At 45.6% G+C, this 23,513-nt stretch overlaps 1 protein-coding gene across 1 annotated transcript in view; it reads left to right on the forward strand.

Moving 5' to 3' along the window:
- LOC147894808 (dynein regulatory complex subunit 7-like) overlaps window positions 1-23,513 on the forward strand; it is a 589,338-nt gene that overhangs the window by 329,336 nt on the left and 236,489 nt on the right. Inside the window, 3 exon segments of the mRNA XM_087385174.1 lie at window positions 13,308-13,379; window positions 13,493-13,576; window positions 13,967-14,194. Of these exon segments, the coding sequence (XP_087241300.1) occupies window positions 13,308-13,379; window positions 13,493-13,576; window positions 13,967-14,194 (384 nt within the window).

A 23,513-nucleotide genomic window follows, 5' to 3' on the forward strand; every position in this document is an offset into this window, starting at 1 on the left:
GGATCGATTAGAGGATTGGGGACTTTGACTTCTCTTGGGTCCTCCTCTTGTCCTTTGAGGCTATCTCAGATTACTATGCCTGCATTATACAAAATCCTTTTGCCTCAATCCTCGGTTTCAGAAAGGGGTAATTCTAATTGGCGAATGCATCGCGGCCAAATAAGTGGTGGAGAAAAAGACTGCGCCAACTTTGGGCTTACAAGGTTCCACTTCGGCAACAGGTTTTATTTATTTTTTTTGCAAAAAGAGACTTCTATTAAGTATTAAAGAAAACCATTAGAGCAAGCTCCATACGAGATACACCATGCAAGCATGAAAAGCTCAAGAGCCAAAAAGAATGGATTGGGGCTGATAGTGCCATCTCAATCCGGTAGAAACTTGTGAGAAAAAGGGAGAACCCCTCCAAACTCAAAGAAATACAGTCCTCCTAGATCTATCCACTCCCACTCTCCTGGGTCCCACTGCAAGCACCTGATAGGTGCACCTCCATATAACCACAACCTCCAGGATCCCAAGGCCAAGAGCAGAGGGTCGGGGTCTAAGTACCACTGCAAGCCCACTCCATGGTCCACAAAACCAGCAATCCTGACAGGCTGGAAGGCACCCTCTAGAAGAATATCATCCGTGGATCTAGAGAGTATACCTCCATCCCCAACGTCAAAGACCAGTGCATCTTTTCCGAGACCTTGAAGAGCGATCACCTATAGATGAATTGCTGTCCTTGAAAAAGCTCCCATCCAAGTGGTGGAAGTAATAGGCATCTCAACTGTCCATTCCACCGGGATGGCTGCATCTATCTGCTGAATCCTACGTGCTACCCCTCTGAGGTGACTCACGGACCATAGTCTCTGATCCTCAGGTAGCCTGATAAAAGCCTTCCAAATGCCTACACAGGCGGGGCCTCTCTCCCATCTAGACCACTGCATGTAATGGGAAGTACCCAGTGGTCTGCCATGCTCATCAAGTATACTATTGTTCCAAATGATCGGCTTCAAAGACTGTTCCTAAAGCTCCCCCAAGCTTTCAGTATGGCAGTCATGAGAGGAGAGGCAGGAGATCTGAGAGAGGTGAAAGTAAAAATCTAGCGAGGGATGTCCACCCAATCATCTCCCAAGGTAGGTGTGCAAGCCTGAATGCGTCTAAAAAAGAAATCCTTCCAAGGTTCCTGCCAAGGTATGAGTCCCCTCACCACCACCTTACAAAGCAATGCCCTGCACTGCAAGTACGGATCAATGATATTAAGGCCCCCTTCACATGTAGGGAGAATAATGGCCTCCTAGGCCACCCTCGCTGCAACATCTGCCGTGCCATCAAGTCCACTCCATAAAAAATTCTTGATTGGTCTAATGAGCTGAGTGATGCAATCCCTAGACCGGAACCAACAAGAACACAGAAACTAGGTGGTGGCCAAAAGAACCTGGTTCACTACCACAACTCTAGATGCAAGGTCGAGTTTGGCTGAGCTCTAAAAAAGAAGCTTTTCCCTTATACTTTCTAGTAGTGGGGCAAACTGCTATGCTAGAGAGATGCCTGATCCTACCTAGCATCCCAAATATCTGACAGGAACACCCCTCTGAATCCAAGAAAAGCCAATGTCAACTCCCTAGCCTGGAGTGTCCTTATCACTGATCCAAAAGCCAAAGCATTTATGCCAGTTAATGTGTGCCCCTGGAGGTGAGCAAAAGATATCCAAGGCTGTCCGGAAAGAATCAATTGATTGCGAAGAGGCCTCAATAAAAATAGCAGTGTCATCAGCCAACCCACAGTCAAGAAACTCCTGCTCCTGTCTCAAGGGCAATCTCAGCCCATAAAGATCACAGCTTGAGATCTAAGGAAGATACTCATAGCTTCTGCCACAAAAAGAAAGAGGAAGGGGGCTAAAGGGCATCCTTGACGAACTGATCTGGAAATCTGAAACCTATCACCCTTTACCCCTCCAATCAAAACCTGGCTGTGGGATGATTTGTAAAGGGAGGCCACCCCTCTAATCCATGCATCTGAAAATCCAAATCGTAGAAGAGTGCCCTCAAGAAAACTCCAATCTACTCTGTCATAGGCTTTCTCAAAGTCCAAGAGTAGAACTGCCAGCCTCTGCTCGCTCATCAGCATAGCCCACTCTATGGCTTCCCAAAAGGAAAAGATATTTTCAAATATGCTCCTACCATGCACAAAGCCTGTCTGAGTGTCATGGATGAGGTCTAGAAGAAGGGGCTGCAATCGGATGCTGATCGCCTTGGCAAGGATTTTGTATAGAGTGTCCAAAAGAGTGATGGGTCTTCAATGGGATACAAAATTCATGTTGTCACCTTTCGAGATAAGGTGTATGAGTCCCTCGGTCAGTGAGTCAAGCATCTCACCCAAGTCCCAAATGCCCTGCAGGGCTGAAGTAGTATGATCACCTATCATATCCCAAAAGGTTGTAAAAAAAGATGGAGTAAGACCATCGGAACCAGGGCACCTGCCCTTATGAAGGGCGGAGAGAGCAAGTCCTGAACTCTGTGTTGGTAAAGCGTGCATCAAGTGAGCATATCATCTCTGGTGTGACCAACATAGGTAAACTTTGCCAAATCTCATCTCTAGCCACATCTCTGTCCTGTGTGTCAGGATCTGTAGAAAGAAGGGAGGCATAGAAAGCTGTCGCTAAGTGCATGATGGTATTTGGATGAGACTACAAAACACCATCAGAGTCAATAAGCTGGCTGACACTCTCTCTACTATGTCTGGGACCAAGTGTAGAGAAAAAGTGTTTATTGACTCTCCCTCCCATGTGTATCCAAAAGGACTCCCGTGCATGGAAGGCATACTCTGCCCTCTGATCAAGCAAAGTCTGCAAGTGAGCCCTTGCCGCAGCAAGGCGCTCCTATATCCAAGCATCTGATGGTCGTCTCTGCTCCTCCCTCTACAAGGCTGCCAACTGCCGGCGGATACCAATCTTCCGCCTGAGTACCTCACCTCGCCGAGCACTAGCGACAGAGTGATAAAAGTCGCTGATACTGGCAAGTGCTGTGGCCACATGTGAAGGACTGGCCACCCCCCCCTGCATGTGAAAAACTCAGATCTCCAAGACTGCCTCTGTGAGAGTCTCATCTGTGTTAAGGCATCGGGGATCCTGATACTGTGATACCATCCTCTCAGATGGGGCTCTGAGATAGACAAAAATACCAGAAAATGGTCGGAAGTGGAAACACCAAGTGCAATGCAAACTCTGCCCCCTCTATCAAGAGCCTAGTCATCCACATAGAATCTCTTAATCTGAGCATGGACAGGCATTTGCACCCTACAGTTTGACCATGAAAACAAGAGTGATTGAGACTGAATATGAGAAATGCATCATCTGACCAAACATCTCTGCCACTGAACCTGAACAAGAAGGCATCCCAAGCTGCTCTCTCGAGGGAATGAATACCACCTTCTCTGCTCCCTTGCTTATCGGATGGTGCCTCAACCATGTTGAAGTCACCTCAAATAATCCACAAATCTGCAATGTCAGCCCACGAGAGCAACTCTTTCCAAAACAAAACACGGTCCCCTCTGTTGTTCGGAGCATAGAGGTTGAGGAAACCAACCTTACGTCCGTCAATCAAAAGTAAAACCCACTGGGCCCTGGAGGGGGTGATGGTACCGTGTCCAATGACCAGAGGGAGAATAGAATCTGAAACTGATATGCATGTACTTCCTCAGGTTCCTAAGGTAGGAAGCCAAAAAGTCCAGCCTGAAAGCAGCTTACCTAACTTGGAGCAATCTGTGACATCCAGTTTGTGTTCCTGAAGAAAAAGAATGTCTAAGGAACCACCTGAAACACCTAGATGGAGCGATTCCTGATCAGCTGTCTCCGACGGCAATGAGGGATGCCGCCCAATCCCTATATATTCCAACTGGCTATCCTCATTGGTGGGAGGAAGCGGGTTGGAATACCTTACCCGACCTAGTGGCAGAAAAAAAACCCTCCACCGGAGCTGACCTCTTGCCATACACACGAGGTCCAAGGGAAGGAAAGTCCTGACAAAATATGAAGAGGAGAGAGGAGAAGAGTGGAGATGAGGAGAGAGGGCACAGCTAGAGAGCACACCACAAATGACTAACTGTACACTAGATTTAGTTGAAAAAATAGAATATATACAAACCCTTTTAGGGTTAGGTTTAGGGGATCTAACCCTTTCCTTTATAGCACTCTATAAGGTTAGTGCTATGCACATATGATCACGTGATGGTGCTATGCACACATGATCACATGATGTTGAGCGTGAACTCTCAACACCTTCCCTCAAGATCAACATCATGAAGTAGGCCTTCCCTCAAGATGATGATTTTGGGGAATCGAAGAAGGACTGAGCATTACATTTCATCACACCCCTTTAATGGTAATGTCCTTCCTCTGCATCAAACCAAGAGCTAGTCGGTGTTTCTCGAATAGCTCTTTACCGAGTGGTTTGGTAAAGATGTCTGCAACATTCTCTTTGCTATCACAATGCTGCAGTGTGATGTCACCAAGTAACACTCTTTCTCTGATGAAGTGCCCTCTGACATCAATGTGCTTTGTCCTGGAGTGATATACTGGATTTTTGGCCAATGCTTGAGCCGATTGATTATCACAGTGTATTGTTGTTGGCTTTGACTCATCAAAGTAATCTGTTTCTGACAATAGTCTTCTGAGCCATATAGCCTCACATGCACCTGTAGTGAGTGCTCTATATTCTGCTTCAGTCGAAGACAAAGAAACAGTTGGTTGTTTGTTTGACAACCATGATATAGCACCTTGACCAAGGAAAATTGCATATCCCTGTGTCGATCTCCTGGTCTCATGATCTCCGGCATAGTCACTATCACAGTATCCATGCAACCGCGGATGACTTCCTCTGTATTCTATCCCAAACTGTCTTGTACCTCTGACGTATCTCAAGACTCTTTTGGCTGCATTCCAGTGAGACTGTTTTGGATTTGCCATAAACTGTGCTAGTGAGCTTACTGCATAACAAATATCTGGCCGTGTAATTGTCAGATATATAAGAGATCCAATGAGTTGCCTGTAGTATCTGTCATTGACTGTAGGCTTTTCTGAATCTTTAGTAAGTTTCAAACTCTGTTCCATGGGAGTGGCTGCAATCTTGCAATCTACCATATGAAACTTCTTCAGGAGACTGTCGACATACTTGAGCTGACTCATGAATGTGCTATCTGAATCTCTCCAGAACTCAATTCCAAGACAATAGTGCATAAGTCCAAGATCTTTCATGTCGAACTCTGCAGATAAGTCTTGTTTTAGTTTTCTGATGAAGCTATCCTTGCTTCCTGTCACAATCAGATCATCTACATACAAAAGTGCAATAGTAATATCTTCCCCTTGAACTTTGTAGTAGAGAGTATGATCTGCATTGGACTTCATGTATCCCAGATCAGCAAAATACTTGTCAATTCTGCTGTACCAACTTCTGGGTGCTTGCTTTAAGCCGTAGAGACTTTTCTTAAGATGGCAAACCTTGTTCTCCTTTCCTGGTTCAATATAACCTGCGGGTTGTTGCATGTAGACTTCCTCATCTAGATAACCATTGAGAAATGCATTCTTGACATCGAGCTGATACACATTCCATTTACTGAGTGTCGCTAGTGATATCAAGAACCGTATGGAATCCATCTTTGCTCATGTAGCATAAGTCTCATCATAATCTTGGCCATATTGTTGTGCAAATCCTTTTGCAACTAATCTGGCTTTGTATCTCTGAATACTGCCATCTGGATTGTACTTCACTTTGTATACCCATTTGTTGGCTATGGCCTTCTTTCCTGGTGGAAGGTCGCATAATTCCCAAGTGTTATTTTTATACAAAGCATCCATTTCTTCATTCATAGCAGTTTGCCATTCGGGCTTGTCTACTGCGTCTTCGAAGTACACTGGCTCTTCTGTAGCCATGATGGTAGTCATAAGAGCATAGTTGGTGGTTTCCACCTGAATTGCTTTGCCTTTCTGAGCATATGTCAATCTGGCTGGTGGTCTGCTTTCCCTAGTAGACCGTCTGAGCTGCTGTGGCGCTGCTTGGGGTGTTGCTGGCAATTCTTGCTCTTCTTCATCAACCTGTTCTGTAGATGACTGTGAAGTCAATGCTTCTATCTCCTGTGTAGGTGAGGTTTTCCATTCTGATTCCTCATCGAAAATTACATCTCTGGAGATAATGACTTTGCGGTTGATGGGATCATACAATTTGTATGCTTTGCTTTCTTCACTGTAGCCAACCATGATGCATTTGCGTGACTTCGCATCCAATTTCCTGCGATGATCATCATGTATGTGGGCATATGCTATGCAACCAAATATGTGGAGATGCCCAATGCGTGGCTTGTGTCCAGTGAATGCTTCATAAGGAGTCATACCTTGTATTGGTTCGGTAGGAAGCCGATTAAGCAAGTAGTTAGCTGTAGCTATTGCTTCTGCCCAATATTGATTCGGAAGATGCTTTTCACTAAGCATTGCTCTAGCACTGTCTGCTAAAGTCCCATTCTTCCTTTCAGCTCTTGCATTTTGCTGAGGAGTATCTGCACATGTGAATTGTCTTTGAATGCCGTGATTTTTGCAAAAGTTCATGAATGCTGAAGACATGTATTCACCCCCTCTGTCTGATCTCATGACCTTGATCTTTCTGCTTGTTTGGTTTTTTACCATGGCTTTGAATTCTTGAAATCTGGCAAACACTTCAGATTTCTCTTTCAGAAAGTAGACCCAACAATATCTGCTGTAGTCGTCGATGAAGGTCAAGTAATAAAGTGAACCATTGATGCTGCGGGTCTGGGCATAACCCCATACATCTGTATGAATCAAATCAAGAATATCTCGTGCACGAGAGGTACTTCTGACAAAGTTGGTTCGCTTTTGTTTGCCGAAGCAGCATGCTTCACAAACTTTTCCAAGAAACTGTAGCTTCGGAATCCCAATTGCCATATTTTGATTCCTTAGATCTAACAAGTACTTGAAGTTGACATGACCATATCTCTTGTGCCATTTTGCAGATAGTGGCATCTTTTGCATTTGAGCTGACATGGCATGCTTATCTGGTACTGTAGCTAGCATCCTGTATAAGCGTCCTTCCTTGACACCTTTTGCTACTAGCTGACCTCTTTTGGATTGTCTCTGATAGTGCATTCATCACCGTCGAAGATGACTTTGTAGTTGTGTTCCGTCATTTGACCTACTGACAAAAGGTTCTTGCTGAGCTTCGGAACATAGAGCACATCTTTGACTAATCCTTTTGTACCAATGAAATTGTTCATAGGGATAACCCCTGTCCCTTGAACCGGATTCGGTGTATTGTCTGCTGGACATTCTTTTGTCCTTCTAATGGCTTCATTTCTGTGAACCATTCCTGATGATTTGTCATATGAGATGATGCACCGCTGTCGATGTACCAAGGATCTTGTTCCACTTGGTCGACTTGATAGCTGAAATCCTCTTTGGGATTGAAATCAGTGTCTAGGTGCATTGTATCAGTCTGATGCAATTCCTCACTTGCAAGAAACATATTTCCATGTTCATTTGCAAAATGACTGTGACTAGAATGTCCACCACGATGATTTCCTCTTCCTCGGGAATTCCCTCGATTACTGCTGGATTGACCGCCTTGGTCGTACTGCTTCTTGCGGCAATCTCTTTCATAGTGTCCAAACTTGTGACAGTAATTGCACTGGATGTTTGACACATTGGTGGATGCATTCCCTCGTCCTTGGAATCTTCCTCGGTTGGAATGATTTCCTCTTTGCTAAGGATGATGCTGATGCTGATTCTCACTTTGATTTTGTTGATGATGACCACTTTTCTGATATGATCTACCTCTGTTTCTGCCTTTGCCTCTGCTTCTGTCTGAAGCTGTGAATGCCTGATCATTAGAATGACCTTTACGTGCTTGAATGGTCTGAGTCCTGAGTTCTTCACCAAGTAGAACTGACTGAAGTTCTTCCAGTGTTGGAATTTGCCGTTGGATGGCAATACTCTGGACTAGATTCTCATATCCTTCTCCTAGTCCATTCAGGATTACTTGAACCATTTCTGCGGGATTCATAGTCTCTCCTGCTGCTGCAAGTTGATTGTTGTAGTCTTTGATGCGGAGTACATAAGCATGACCGGTTTCATTGCTATTGCGGAAACTATGGTTGATCTGGTTTCTCAGGGTGAGAATCCTGGATGTGTTCTTGGACTCGTAGAGAGCTGCGAACATATCCCATGCTTCTTTTGATGTCTTGACTGTGTTGAGCTGTCCTAGCATGACATCTTGCACATTCTGCTTGATCAGGTGATAGGCATACTTGTCTTTCTTATCCCATTCTGCTTGAGCTCGGGCAATGGCAGGATCTGCTACTGGTGCGGAAACTATTTGTGTAGATGTAGATCCCGATGATCCCGTTGCTAGTACTATGACAACAGATGGAGTAGAGCTACTGGTGGCTGGATCGGCCAATGGTCTAGGTATAGATCCATCGACATACTCCCATTTGTCCTGAAGCACAAGAATGGTCTCCATTCGGTATTTCCATGTACCGTAATTGGAGTTGTCTAACTTAGCAGATGCCTCTAGATTGAGGTTGCTAGTCGACATGGTGCAAGAAATGTACTCAAAAAGTGTCCTGGAAAACTCTGTATGAATCAACTGCAAATACACTGAAGATGCCAAGTGAAATCTCTGTACCGTCGGTGAAGATAGAACTGCAGTATATAAGATCTGATCTGTGTTACAAGGCTTGTGGCAATGATGCCGGGAATAGCCAAGAGGCTTTACAAGGCTAAAAAATGATGTGCACGATGCCGTGAGATAGCCAAATAGGCTTTACAATGGTGGCATGTGTGTGTGAAATCAAGTGCTATCTGCCCACTGAATCAATCTGCAATGCCTCTGAACTCTGAAGTCTGCTCACTGAACTGATGAACGTAAGGTTTCAGGTAATGTAATGATGTGAAATCGGATGTGAGCGTATGGACTGACTCCGAGTAGGTACTAGTCGGGAATTTCGGGCATGGCTTAGATTGGCAACTTGGGGAATTCAAAGCGTCCCCTCTATGGCGATCTAGTCTACTCTGATCTAGATCTAAACCAACCGTCGATCGATGAAAGAGCAGCAAATAATTCCTTTTCTTTTGTTCTTTTTAAGTGCTGGGTCAGATGCGTCGATGTAGAGGCAAATTTGCGTGAAGGAAGTGGTTTTGTCGGCGAGGCACAAATGTGAGTGTAACTTGCGCCGAAATGTGCGCGTGATGTAACGAGCGCGTAGAGCACGAAAAAACGAGTGACTTTCCTTTTTTGGAGCACCCTCAAATTCTTCCTGGATCAAGAGATACGACTTGATCTAGGTGGAGAGGCAAAAGGAGTGCAAATGGTGCTCAATGATGATGTGTCACTGTGAGTCACATGCAGTGATGATGTGGCATTGTGCTTAGCAAGAGGTGTGTCAGTGAAGCTCTGTGCTGAGGTGGCAGGAGAGTGCACATGCAGTGTGTGCACAGTGTGTCTGGCAAGGGACTGTGCCTGCAGGGGTCAGTGCTGACTGGACTGCTGAGGTGGCAGTGCTGAGTTGGCACAGATGATGTCAGCAGGGTGACGTGGCAATGCTGACGTGTCCCTGATGACGTGGCACAGGTGACGTGGCTGATGACGTGGTAGGTGACGTGGCAGTCGGTGATGACATGGCAGTCGGAGATGACGTGGCAGTCGGTGACGTGGCTGATAAGATGATGTTGCCACGTGGCACAATTGTGATCAAACCACCTAACTGGGGGTTGACTGAACCTAACCCTGGTTAGGTCAAATCTGCCATGTGTCAAGTGACTGACCACTGGTGGGTAACCAAACCTAGGGTTGCTAACCAACCCTATCTGCCACGTGTTGCTTCATGGGCAGTCGGAATCTTTCGAAGATTCATCAGAATCTATGTAGATTCCGTTGCTATCGGGCGTCTCTCTGTTGATGGCGCAGCCTGTCATTCGGAGATCATTGTAGAGCGCTATGGCATATGGCGCTTTGGGAGCTAACTGTAGTAGGAGGCGGCCGCTTGGTTGAGGCTCTCAAGATAAGGGAGCCCGTGAGCTTGGCTATGAGCTTGGGAGCCCGTGAGCTCCATGGCGGATCTGGTTGGAGCAGTTTCGCAAGAGCGAGTTGATGAAGGCGGCTGTGGATAGTTGAGGGTCGTCGCCCGTGACTGCTGCGTTGCTGAGCGTGGAGAACGATTACGAGCTACTGTTGTTGCAATCTCTGGAGAACGCATGAGTGCGCCGTTATGGAGAGGCGCTGTGACTCGTGTTGTGAAGTTCTTGGCTATGTCATCGTTGCTGCTGCCAAGGATAAGGTCGAGCTGGAGTTGTCGCAGAGTTGTCTCAGCAGATGGAGGTTGCTGCAGCTGTGAACCCTTGGAAGTTTGTTGCGTGGGTGGTGAAGAGCTTGAGGGCACACTGTCAGAGGCACTTGAGCATGAAAAAGCCCATAAGGCAGTCGACAGCTGTGAGTATTGTTGGAGCTTCGTTTGCTGGAGCTTTGCAATCATTTACTTGGCTGTTGGCAGCCCATTTGCAGGTCTGTCGATGGAGCAGCTCTTTGATATGAGCCGTGGCGCACTGCTTGCTGTGAGCCTTTGGAGACTCAGGTCTCTATCTTGATAGGCTGCTGGCGGCTATAGAAAGCAGTGGACGAAGGACTGTGGTGCGTTTGAAGCTTGCTATTGAGCTACTTGAAGCTCATAGATTGTCGCTATGATTATTGTGAACATAGAGCTGCCTTGTCTTCTTCAGCGAGCTGTCATGGGACCTCTCAAAAATGGACCTTCATCTATATCTCTCAGAAGAAAGAAGACAATTCTATTTCTCTCTCACAAGCAATGGATTCCTAGCTCAATGAAATCTCTCTCTCACAATAAGAATGAACGGAAATTCTTTCAAATGAATCGACGGAAATTCTCTCAACGGAAGTGAACGGAAGAATCTCACAATCACTCGAGAACTCTCAATCTCACAATCTCTCTCACAAGAAGGATGGCGCCTCAATGGAAGGCAGAACCATGCTCTAATACCATGACAAAATATGAAGAGGAGAGAGGAGAAGAGTGGAGATGAGGAGAGAGGGCACAGCTAGAGAGCACACCACAAATGACTGTACACTAGATTTAGTTGAAAAAATAGAATATATACAAACCCTTTTAGGGTTAGGGTTAGGGGATCTAACCCTTTCCTTTATAGCACTCTATAAGGTTAGTGCTATGCACATATGATCACGTGATGGTGCTATGCACACATGATCACATGATGTTGAGCGTGAACTCTCAACAAGTCCACAGGTGAGAGAGAGAAAGATCTCTCAATAGGGATGCCGATAACTGGCTCTCTGAAAGTGGAAGGTACAAAATCATCATCTCGGAGATCAGAGAGGTCCTCCAGAGCACAAAAGGAGCTCCGTTGAGCCAGTCCTGAGGAGGGGGTCCAAAGGATTTCTACCGAAGCAAGGAGAGAATGTAGGACCCCCTTCCCTCTATCAACAGAAGGAGGCACCTGTACTAGGTCCTGATCAAGAAGAAACTCCCTGCTTGTCCTCTTCAACTGGGTCAAAGCCCATAGTTGAAAGGGAAACAAAAAAATCCTCCTGTAGCCTAGAAATAGAAACCCGGCATGTACCAAGTCTCTCGTGACATCCGGGGAATCTAGGCACACCTGAAAGAAACCTCGTCCCAACAAACGAACATCCTTAAGGTGGGGAGAGAGCTCCTGGGGAAGCGCCGCATGCATCCAAAATCTCTAGCGTGTGATCTGGAGGGGTGTGAACTAAAGATGCGTGTGAAGAGAGTCATGGAACACTCATGCTCCAAGTCCTTTTGCAACTATTGCAGGTCGTCTTTTTAAAATGTGACGGTTCTTGCGGCCAGTGTGTGCGGTCACGGATCGACTGAATGGGTGCCCATTCGTCAATCGAGGTGGGGAAGGCCGACTCAACAAAAAAAAATAAAACTCTGCCCGCTTTCCTTTTGCCCAGGAGACCCCCAAAAAAACGGGGGTACACCTAAAGGGAGAGGGTGAAGGAAGGAGGGAGAGAGGAGAGAGAGCAAGTCAGAAGAAGTAGGGGATAGGTTGAAGGAGGAGGGAGGTTGAAGAAGGGGGGAGCTGGAAGGGGGGAGAGGGAGGGCAGCAAGGGAGAGAAGGGAAAGGGACAGCAGGGGTGTGAAGAGGAGAGAGGGAGGGGAGGAGAGAAGGAGGGGGGGAGAGGAGGAGAGGGGGGGGGGGAGGTGCAAGCAGCAACAGCGCGGGGGGGGGGGGGGGGGCACGGGAGCAGCAGCGGGGGGGCAGCATAAGCAGCAGCACGGGGGGCAGCACAACAGCAGCGCAGGGGGGTACCGCAGCAGCAGTGCCGGGGGGGTAGCGAGGCAGCAGCATGGGAGGGGGTAGCATAGTAACAGGGGAAGGGGAGGGGAGGAGAGGGGAAGGGAAGGGGCAGCAGGTAGGGAGGGAGGGGAGGGAGGAGGCAGCAAGGAGGGGAGTCGAGGGGAGGGCAGCAGGAGGAGCGAGGAGCAGCAGCAGTGCTAATTCTTTGTCCCAGCTACTACAAGTTTGATCAAGGAAAAAAATGCAACAGGTTTTTTTATGGCGAGTGCTTCTGGGAATTTTTCCATCTGGACAGTTCCTGGTCCGTAGGCACATTGCTTCTGCTCTATGTCATTGGTATTTGATTTCTCAGGAGACTGTGCCTCATTTATTCTGGCATTGCCCATCTTCTCGACAGTTTCTAGATTCTCTTCGACAGAGAGGCTACGAGCGAGATTCCCGACTCTTCTCTTTGGGTAAATTTTCTGGCTCTTTGGTTTTCATCCACAGTGACCGGAGTTTCATCTTTTCTTTATTTGGGCTCGTTATTGGGCACTTTGGACTTTATGGACAGACCGCAATTGCAAAGTCTTTAGTGATCCCAAATTTTCTTTATTTGCTTTCTTTAAGCATTCTTTGCAGCAATCTTTCTTTGATTGATTGCTTGCAGACTCACCAGATAGATCAGGATGTATATTTGGCTTATACTGAGATCTTCAGTTGATGTATTTTCTAGCGCCTCTTTTCTGAGGTGACTATTCTTGTAATATAATCAATCAAATCTTTCACTGTTTAAAAAAGTGTGCGTGTGTGTTTTTGTGTACGCACGCTGTTGTGCACATGAATGTTTGTTAATTATTGCAATTAAAGACTTCACTAAATTACACTTGAGTTTTGTGACATGTAATCAATGAACCCAAGAGAGGAACTCGGTGCCCAAACAACTTGGGTTTTATTTAAGTAACCTGAAGTCTTATTTATGAACATGAAGGCATATGACATTCAAACGGAGAGACCCATGGACAGCAAAACAGCCAGAGTACTGTTGATTCGGCAAACTCAGGTCAGAACGTTTAATGATTAGTAAGAGGCACTCAAGCATTTAGAGTATCCTTCCTTTAAGCTCTTTTTTAAATGGAATAACTTATGCCTGACCACATAAAAGACAGCTTACAGATTCTACAGTTCCCCAAGTCCTTTCGAATGTTATCAAATAAGGAGTACCGTCTTCTAGAGCACATCAAGAATTATCAACAGAGGGTATAAATATATGTGACTCCCTTAAAAAAATGTATTTGCAGTAATCCAATTTCATTATATTCTGAAGCTCCTGTGTTATCATGAAAGGTTACGGAAAACGCTCACAGTGCTAGGAGAAATGTATGGCAGGAACTGGATATAATCTTTTTCAACAGACATATAACATGACTTTTTCTGCCCAAAAAAAGCTATTCAATCTTTAAATTTAAGCTGAATTTTATATACATGGCCTCTTTTGCAATTATTTCCTGGTTCATAGTCTCCAGGATTAAAACTTGCAGTACATGAGTGGAGAATGATTCTTTCAGGTTGATATATGAGCTAATTGAGCTTTTAAATGAATAAGAGAGAAGCAAAACATGACATAACCAAATTTTTCTGCAATCTCAGTTCATGGAAGTGTATCCAACAAGGCGTCCTTGTATGTTCGTGGCACACAATGAATGCAATGTAGAGAAATGTGTTTGTACCACAATTCAGCCTTCTCATTTGGAATATATTGAGCTTTTTCACTGGGAATCATGTGCGGAATTCATGGCCAATTTCCTTACTTACGAGCCATTAGAGAATCCTGTTATGTTTCCACCTTGTTTGCCATCTCCTTTTTCTATTCTTCAGGTAAATCATTCTTGATCTTGCAATGAACTAATGTTTGGATTTCATAAGGAACGCTTCTAAACCTTGTAAATCTTAAATATTAAAAAAAAAAGCCTGCTCTCAATCAACAACTGTGCAATGCACTTGGCTAGAATTGTAGCTCCTTGTTATATTTTGTCATATGAGAGAGATAATTTAGAAACATCTACATGAAATTGAGAGGCTACTTTACAATTTTAGGTCTGAACAGAAATATAAAATACATGCTTCAAATGGGAAATTCACAATCCTTCGTTGATCTGAAGCTATTCTTGTCATGTGTTGCATTGTGATTATAGTATCACAGTGCAGACTATTTACAGGAAGGGTAGGTGTCCATTGAATGGCACTCCTATCCTAACAATAATCTTAGATGAGGCTTCAAGATGCTTATAGTGCCACCTCATTTCATGATGAGAAAATATGACTTGAAATATTGCTCAAGGAAATGAATAAGTGTATGTACACTTGTGTTACCCTGTGTTACACAGGCAAAGTGTATGTTACATGTGTGTATGTACACCATACAATGAGGACAAGTGGAGTTTGCCTCAAATCTAGACCTGCGTAAGTTCATTCCAATCCCTCAATGAATAAAAACTCAAAAGAAAAAGAGTTATTTTTCTATTCCTAAGGGTTTCTAGAGTCTCCTCCAAAAAACTTTTTGCAAATCAGTAGAAATATGAAAATTCTCCCAACGAGGAGCCCTGGAGAGCCTCCAACCTATAGAATTGAGCCAAAATCTCCTTGCATTACTAATTGTGTTACAAAAGAAGGGAATGCTCTTCTCTCGGTGCCCTACATCAATCCAATCCCACTCTCTGGGGTCCCACTATAAAAGCTTTTTGGAGACTCCTCCATAGAGTCAAATCCTCCACAAGTCAACGAGAGAAGAAGCAGATCCGGGTCTAGGTGCCATACTGAATCCAAGCCATCCTCAAACCCGACAACAACCTATCCTTCAAAAAACGTCTCCAAGCAACTCCTATGCACACCACAGTAGCTCCACTCTAACGACCTCAAACTGAAACAAGCTTAGAAGAAGCACCAAAACGATAGGTCCTGACAGGTTGAAAGGAACTCCCGACAAAATATCATGTATAGATCTAGACAGCCTACCAATTGTCTGAACATCGAAGACCAAGGCATCCTCATCCAATTGCCGTAGTCCAATGACCTGAATTGGAATACCTATCCCTATGAAATCCCCCATCCAGCTAGAGCAAGAAACAAGCATGTCATCTATATCAATCAAATCCATAGGTATGGCTGCATCAATTTGTTGAATTCTCCCTACACTTCCGCTGAGGTAGCTTACCAATTGTAATTTACGGTCCTTTGAAAGTTTTTTCTTTCAGTAGTAGTGGAAGGAGGGTGATGTTCGTCTGAGATGGCGCCACAGCGCCAAACGCTTCCGCCTTTTGGTCATCATTCGACCGCCTCTGGAGTGGATCTACGCAAAAGGGATCCGCCCTTGGAGGACCTCAAAGGTAGCGGGCTTCTACAGTATTTCCCTGGCGGAGGCTTCGAGTTGGTTAGAGAGAGCTTACCACCATGGGACGAAGGGCCTTTCCCCTCTGCTGAAGGTTTTAGAGGATGGGTCCGATGATCCGGCCTCTCCTTCGAAACTTCACAGAAGCGCCTTCGTCTGCACACTGGACATCCTCCGACCACCTCGACATCGACCGCAAGCAGACAACTGTTTGTGGCCCATCTCTCCTCTTCATGAGTATACGCATTATCTCTTGGAACGTCAACGGGTTCCACTCTTCAGGAACCCGCGGCCCCAGGAAGATGGTGCTCAGACAGGAGCTCTAGTCAGCTTTGGTGGGAAGGGTAGATGTGCTCCTATTACAGGCGAAAGCTCTCCAAGATCCCACGGGGAAGGCAGGGACTTCCTCCCATCTAGACCACTGCATATAATAGGAAGTGCCAAGTGGTAAACACTCTCTCTACTATGTCTTGGGCCCAAAGTAGAGAAAAAGTGTTTGTTGACTCTACCTCCCATTTGAGTCCAAAATAACTCGTGCATATGAAAGGCATACTTTGCTCTTTGATCTAACAGTATCTACTGGTAAGCTCTTGCTTCTGCAGCAAGGCCCTCTTAAATCCAAGTATTAGTGGCCATTTATGCTTCTCCCTCTGTAGAACTGTCAGTTTTAGTGAATGCCAACTCCTTTCTGAGAATCTCACGTCTTTTGGTACTAGCCATTGAACGATAGAAAACGCTAGTATTAGAAAGGGCTATTGCTAGAGATGAGGGAGAGGGAACTCCCCCCTGCACATGAGAAACCAAAATCTATAAAGCTGCATCTATGAGATCCTCCTCCATATAAAAGGCATATGGAATCTTGATACTAGCAAAGTGACCTCTCAATTGGGGCTCGAAAATAAAAAAAACCACCAAAAAATGATCTGGGGTGAAAAAACCCGGAGCAATGCATACTGATCCACCTCTATTCAATGTCTAATCATCAACATAAAATCTATGAATGCGTGGATGTATAGGCATCTACATTTGATTGTGACTGAGTGTGAAAGGCACATCAAACCAAATATCCCTGCCACATTGAACCCAAAACCAAAGGCATTCTAGGCTGCTCTCTGTAGAGAGTGAATGCCATGCTCTTTACCTCATGGCCCATTATTAGAACTACTAGCTTCATTTGTTCTTGGTCTTGTTGTCTATAACACTGGTTACTTTTTGTTTTGGGCAATTAAAGGAATTCTATTAAGTATGCAAGAAACTCCTTGTGCAAAACTCAAGAGAAGATTACATCATGCAAGGCATGAAAAAAAAAACATACTAATCGGGCCAAATCAAGCTACTATAATAGAGCTAGAAAGAAACCAAGGTTGAAGCTAAAACAACTTGAAGGGCTCTCTAAGAATAACAAGGAGCCACTCCTCTCTCTGATGAAAACAATGAAGGCACATGATACGAGGAACAGAATGGAAAAGAAATGAAAGAACTAGAAAGAAATGAAAGGAAATGGAAAGTACAAAGCAATGATAACCAAAATACTCACATGATAGAAGAGCTTGATGCAGACCACTCTGATGTGACACTAGACAAGTACAACACTATATAGTGTGACACTAGACTCTAGAAAGCCAAAGTATATAGGGGATAACTCCCAATATGACACGTGGCATGTCTAGGACTCACTAGACTATAAAAAAACACCTACCTAGAACACTCTTTTTTTTTTTGTGGGAAGAAATCTTTTATTTCTGTAGAATAATTACATTCATAGTTACTCCAAAAACGAAGTAGCTACTACTCAACTAAAGATCTCACTATAAGCTGTATACACATCTTGATCAATCAAACGAGTCTGAAAACAATCGTAGAATGATTGTTGCAGAGATCGTTTGAAAAAAAGAAAGGATGAAAATAGTGGATCACCAAAGACTCTATGATTTCTATCCATCCATAAAGTCCATAGGGTCCAATAGCGCACCCATACAAAAAATAAATCAAAACCCTGTCTCTGTGGATGAAAGCCAAACAACTAGAAAAATCTGCCAAAAGTAACAGTAGGAAATCGCTGTCGAAGCCTCTGTTTGATGAGAGCAATGAGATGAGAAGTATTTGGACAGGACCAAAAGATGTGAAACATTGATTCAGTAGAGTGCTGGCATCTATGACAAACAGCTGAAGCAATATGTCTGTGTGCGAGTAACTGTCCGGATGGAAAAATGCCAAGGAGAACTCGCCATAGGAAAAGCTATTGTCGAAGAGGGACTTTGTAATGCCAAAGGAGACGCAGCCTTTTTCTCCACCACTTCATTGGACGATCCATATGCCAAACAGTATGTGGGAAATCCAAGGTGGAGAGAATAACACTTTATACAGTGATGACACTGTGATATGTGAGAGCTTCAAAGGACGGACGTATAAGGAAGAAGAGCGTAAAATCCAATCCTCAAGCCGATTCTGAAGTTCCAAATGAGGTACCGGCAAGTACGGTTGGAGCATTGCTGAAATTCTATGCCATATAGGACGATAATGAGCTCCCAAGCCATATTTGTGAGCAGCCATAGGAAAAGATAAAATTGTGCCATCATCCTGAAGTACATCCGCCACAGATGAAATGCCTTTGAAGGAGAGAAAATAAGAACGTCGGGGTTCTTGTATTGCCAAAGGAGGGTGGAATACTTTAGACCAAAAAATATTCTCTACCCTCAAAGAGTTGCCCAAGAGAGAGTCCCTGCCATGCCATTCCAAGTGGGATAGAATGTGTTTCCAATCGAGAAGGAGACGAGAGACAAAAGGGCATCCTCTGATCTTGCCTTGGATATAGCCAAATAAAAAATCCCACTGAGTAGGCTGCCAATTCCCAAAGGCAGATGTATGAAGATGTAATAAGAGAGAGCGGATCATGAAAGCCCAAGGCTGATCTCCTTGCATAAACTATATCATCATTTTCCCTCTGTGAGCAAGTAAATGCATTTGAATATTGAGAATGTTCAGACCCCCGTGCATCTTTGGACAACAGAGACGATGCATAGAGAGTAATGTGAGACTTTTCTTGCCATGTTTTGAACGCCATAAAATTTCCATGATAGCTGACATAAATGAAACCAGATCTGCCTTAGTGAACATAGTGAGAGGCAGATAAAATTATATGTATGCTATCAAAATGGATTGTGTAATTCGCAGACGAACATGTAATGGCCAAGTTGCAAGCTTCCAATATTCAAGTTTTGCCCTTAACTTTACTAGCACCCAATCAGTTTGTTGTGAACGGGTGAGTCCCCAGCCTAGAGGATAACCAAGATGTCGAATGAATTGAGAAGCGGGGACAATTTCCCAGGCCACAGAAGGTTGTGCCATTCCTGTGTATGTAACGGCAGCAATTTTGATTTCTGAAAATTTACCCGAAGGCCAGCAGCCAATCCATATGTAGAAAGAGCATGCATAATCATGGACAGATCAGCCCGAGTATTTTTTGGAGTAAAGAATGAATCATCAGCATATGCCTGAGCAATCATGCTGCGACTACCAAGAATCTCCAAACCGTGCAACTGGTCAGTGTCCAAGAGGTGATCCAGATATTGAAGCAGTGGATGAGTGGCTATGGCAAAAAGTAAAGCACTCAGGGGACATCCTTGCCTGACAGAGCAAGCAAGAGTCCAGGATGGAGTAATATCTCCTGAAAGTATGCAGGCAGCTTCACTATCTTGATATAGCCAAGTGATGAGTTGCTGCATTTTTGTGCCAAAATCCAATGCCTGCAGCGTCGATGAAATAAAATTCCACTGAACAGTATCAAAGGCTTTGGCAATATCAACTTGCAATAACAAAACATCCTGCTGTGTGTATTTGGCATATTCAATTCCAATGTAGGCATTAGCAATGTTATCTGTGATATGCCTACGCGGGACAAAGCCATATTGAGCAGGATGCAACCCATCATGTAAAAACCCCTTTAGCCGATCAACAATCATTTTGGTAGTGACTTTGTAAATTACGGGCATAAGAGTGATAGGTCTCCAGTCTGCCAAAGACTCACAAATTTGTTTTTTGGGAAGGAGTTTAACAAGACCTCTCTTCCATGTGTCCGGCATTTTCTGATTTTGCTACGCAGCATTCACCATATATAGCAAGAATGCTTCAAAATAGGCTAGTATGCTAGAAAAAACTCGACTGTTAAACCATCCCATCCTGGGGATTTCCATCTGCCACATGATTTGATCGCATCTGACAGTTCCCTCTCAGTAAAGGATTCCTCCAATTCCAAAGCTTGAGTATGGGAAATGATAGGAGAAACATGTTGCAACAGTAAATTTCGTGCAAGAAAAATCCCTTGCGAGGGAGGAGCTGCAGAGCCAAATTGCCCTACCTAGAACACTCACTTTGACTTCATGTTCCCAACACCCCCCCATGAAGGAAACATGAGGGACTACTAGAATGGAACCAAAAATAGAACACGACAATGATGGAGTCTATTGCTCAGAGGCTCAAATGAAGCATGGCTACCTGACCAACACATCGATCTAAGGAATACACCAACATCCTAAAACTCGGCCAAGCCTGATAAAGAGACCCATCAAAGCCAATAGAAAGGCTCCCACAATACATCCCCCCCTAGATTTGTATAACATGACGTGGTAGAAAGCCACATGCCATCATGAAGGAAATGAAACATCATTTGAGGAGGACTATCCAAGTCCCAACAAACTGCACTTCAGATGAAGGTCCCACTAATCTCAGAGAAAGCTTCATTTCCGCCTGGTACAGCTCAGTTTTCAAGTCAGGGGAATTTGTAAGTGGCAGCTCCAAAAACTAGCCATTTGCTCCAAAGCTTGCACCATCTTCAGCTTCAATTTTGTGCTTCAACATGTTAATTTTCAGAAGCTTCAGTTCGAGTTATAACAAGCAGCAAGTTTAACCCTTTCAGCCCTTACCCTGCACTACCTCTCCCTCTCAGCCTCCCTCGTAATATTCCTATAGGAATTCCTGTCCTTGATGCTTCTCCCCCTCTCTCCAGCCTCTACAAAGCGACGGAAGCATCTTTCTCATGTTTGAGTAAGCTTGGAGTTCCGCGCTCCTAAATGGCACACAATGTGAAGATGATATCCCACCAAATGACTACTAGAGTAGCCGTTGGAGAGATTGACTGGCCCCCCATCACCCTACTGCATCTGGCCACTCAGATGTTCCAGGCCGTGATGCTAGATATGGCGGTCTCCCAAACACTATCCTCTAGGAGAGTTGCTGGGCTGAACTGCATCATGGATCTCAATCCACGAAACATGCTGTCCATGTATCCTATAAGCTGGCATGACAGGGTCGATCGCAAAGACGTGGCCCCCCTCCGTGAGCCAGGCCACCATCCCCCGTGAAGTCTTGCTCATCCTCTGCATGCTAGCAACAATCCTGAGGGCCACCATCCAAATCCTCTGTGCAGCGAGGTGCTGCCTCCAGCTGTAGGTGACGCCCAATGCGCATGGTATACACTATCCAATCCAAGTGCCCTATGCAGGCAGGCCAAAACCACTCCCCTAGGTCCCACTAAATATCACATAAGGGTCTACCCTCCCAAATCCAAAGGCGCCACACCGCTCCCTCTGAGGTTGATAAGAGGATGGAGGGATCGATGTACCAAGTTTTGTCCAAGTGACCCACAATCTTGACCCTCTACCACTCTAGGTCCTCTAGCTCCACCTCTGTCTTCTCCTCCATCTCCGACAGATCCTGCAATGAGCCTCCCGGTCAGACCCGATAGAAAAGAGACTAGGGGGAACCAAGAGACTCCAAAAAAGAGCGTATCCGAAGTAGTACCCCTGTCCACAAGAACTGTCCTGACTAGCAATGGGGGGTCCAGGGGCTCCGTAGTCCCTCCCACCATGAGTACAGGATCGCCTCGTCAATCTCTTGCATCGTGATACCTGCTCCTCAAAGATGGGGGAGGGCTTGCTTGTGGGCCTCTATCTCTCTAGGAAGTCGTCTCCATGTCCTAAAGGATCTGGCGGTCTGCGCCCATCCGATATGAGTCCTCTGCCCCAGCATGTGCCCCTCTGCGCCTCTGACATCTGAGTGCCAGATGAGAGGTTTCCTCTCAAACTCCTCTCTGCAAGACAGCCTAGCCCGCATGAGTCCTCCTACCAATCTTTGCCATACTTTGTAAAGACTCCGCACCCACGAAGAGGAGAGGCTGCCTCTCAAACTCCTCTCTGCAAGATGGCCTAGCCCGCATGAGTCCTACCAATCTTTGCCATACTTTGTAAAGACTCCGCATCAACGAAGAGCCCCTCCCTGTCAACGGAGCCTCGGAGAAGATCCACCTGTAGGACTGACTGCTGCCACTGTCCCCTAGTGTGAGGCGTGTTCCCAAGAAGCCCCCATTGGAGTAGGAGCTTCCAGGGTTCCGCACCACTTGGGGTAAGGCCTCTCACCACCAATTGCCGAAGAGAGCTCTGCTCCGCATCTCAAGGTCAATAATACCAAGTATCCCCTGCGTCTGTGGCAAAATCACTGTCTACCAGGCCACCCTAGCTCTAGTGTTGCGCGTGCCATCCGAACCCGACCAGACAAAGTTTCATACTAGGCACCGTAGCTGCCCCATGCAGCCCCGATGAAAACACCAACACGAGGCGATGTACCAAGCTCTGGCTAGGAGTATCTGGTTCACCACTAGTGCACGTCCTGCAAGCGAGGGTTTGGCAGAGCTCCCGTATAAGAGCTTCCGCCTAACACTCTCTAGGACCAGGCTGAACTGCTGAAATGTCAATGCCTACCTAGCAGCCCAGGTAATGTGCCATCTCCCCTCTCGGGATCCCAACCAAAGCCAAAATCAGCTCCCCAATCTTGAACCTCCTGGGTGTCCTCCAAGCCTGTGCAGAAACCGATGGATTTGGTCCAATTTATGCGAACTCTGGAAGCCTCGCAAGAAATGGCTAAGGCCCCTCTGAACCTCTCCAGGGTGGCTGCAGAGCCATCCACATAGAGTGCAGTGTCGTCTGCGAACTCAGAGTCAAGGAGCTCCTCCTCTTGCCTTATCGAAAGCCGCATCCCTGTAATGCCAAGTGTCTAGGAGTGCATGAAGTAACCTAAGGCCTCTACCACGAAAAGGAAAAGATAAGGGGCCAACGAGAGCAGCCCTGCCTCACTGAGTGGGAGAGAGGGAAGGCCTTGCCTGTGTGGCCCCCAATAATCATATGGCTGGAGCTGATTGCATAGAGAGCTGATACCCCTCTAATCCATCTCTCTGAGAAACCGAGCCTTTGCATGGTCCCCTCCAAGAAGGACTACTCCGCCTTGTCATATGCCTTCTCGAAATCGAGAAGAAGAACGACGAGCACTTGCACCTCCTCCCTGGCCCAGTCCACTGCCTCCTAGAAAGTGAAGATGTTATCCAGGACGCTCCACTCTTGGACAAAACCGGTATGTGTCTCATGAATGATATCTAGCAGGTGGGGTCTTAAACGTAGACTCAAGACCTTAGCCAAGATCTTGTAAGCGGTGTCAAAAGGATAATCGGCCTCCACTACCGGATATATGATTCTGTCGCCCCCCTTTGGAATCAAGCATATCCAGCCTTTGCTCAAGAAGTGGGGGAGTGATCCTGAGTTGAAGATCTCCTGGCAGGCCAACCTGAAAGGGGTGGAGATATGCTCCCAAAAGCACCGAAAAAAGGTCGGGGTTAGGCCATCCTTGCCAAGGCACTTTTGGGTTGAAAGGGCCTAAAGGGCGTCCCACAACTACTCATTCATGAAAGAAGCCTCTAACTGTGTGTTAAGGCCTTGTGAAACTACTGAGGGGACTTGCTCCCAAACCGCATCTCTAGCCAGG

The sequence above is a fragment of the Dipteris shenzhenensis genome, chromosome 14 (assembly GCF_047967505.1).
Source record: "Dipteris shenzhenensis isolate YYH24624 ecotype China chromosome 14, Dip_SZ_1.0, whole genome shotgun sequence".
Taxonomy (NCBI): domain Eukaryota; kingdom Viridiplantae; phylum Streptophyta; class Polypodiopsida; order Gleicheniales; family Dipteridaceae; genus Dipteris; species Dipteris shenzhenensis.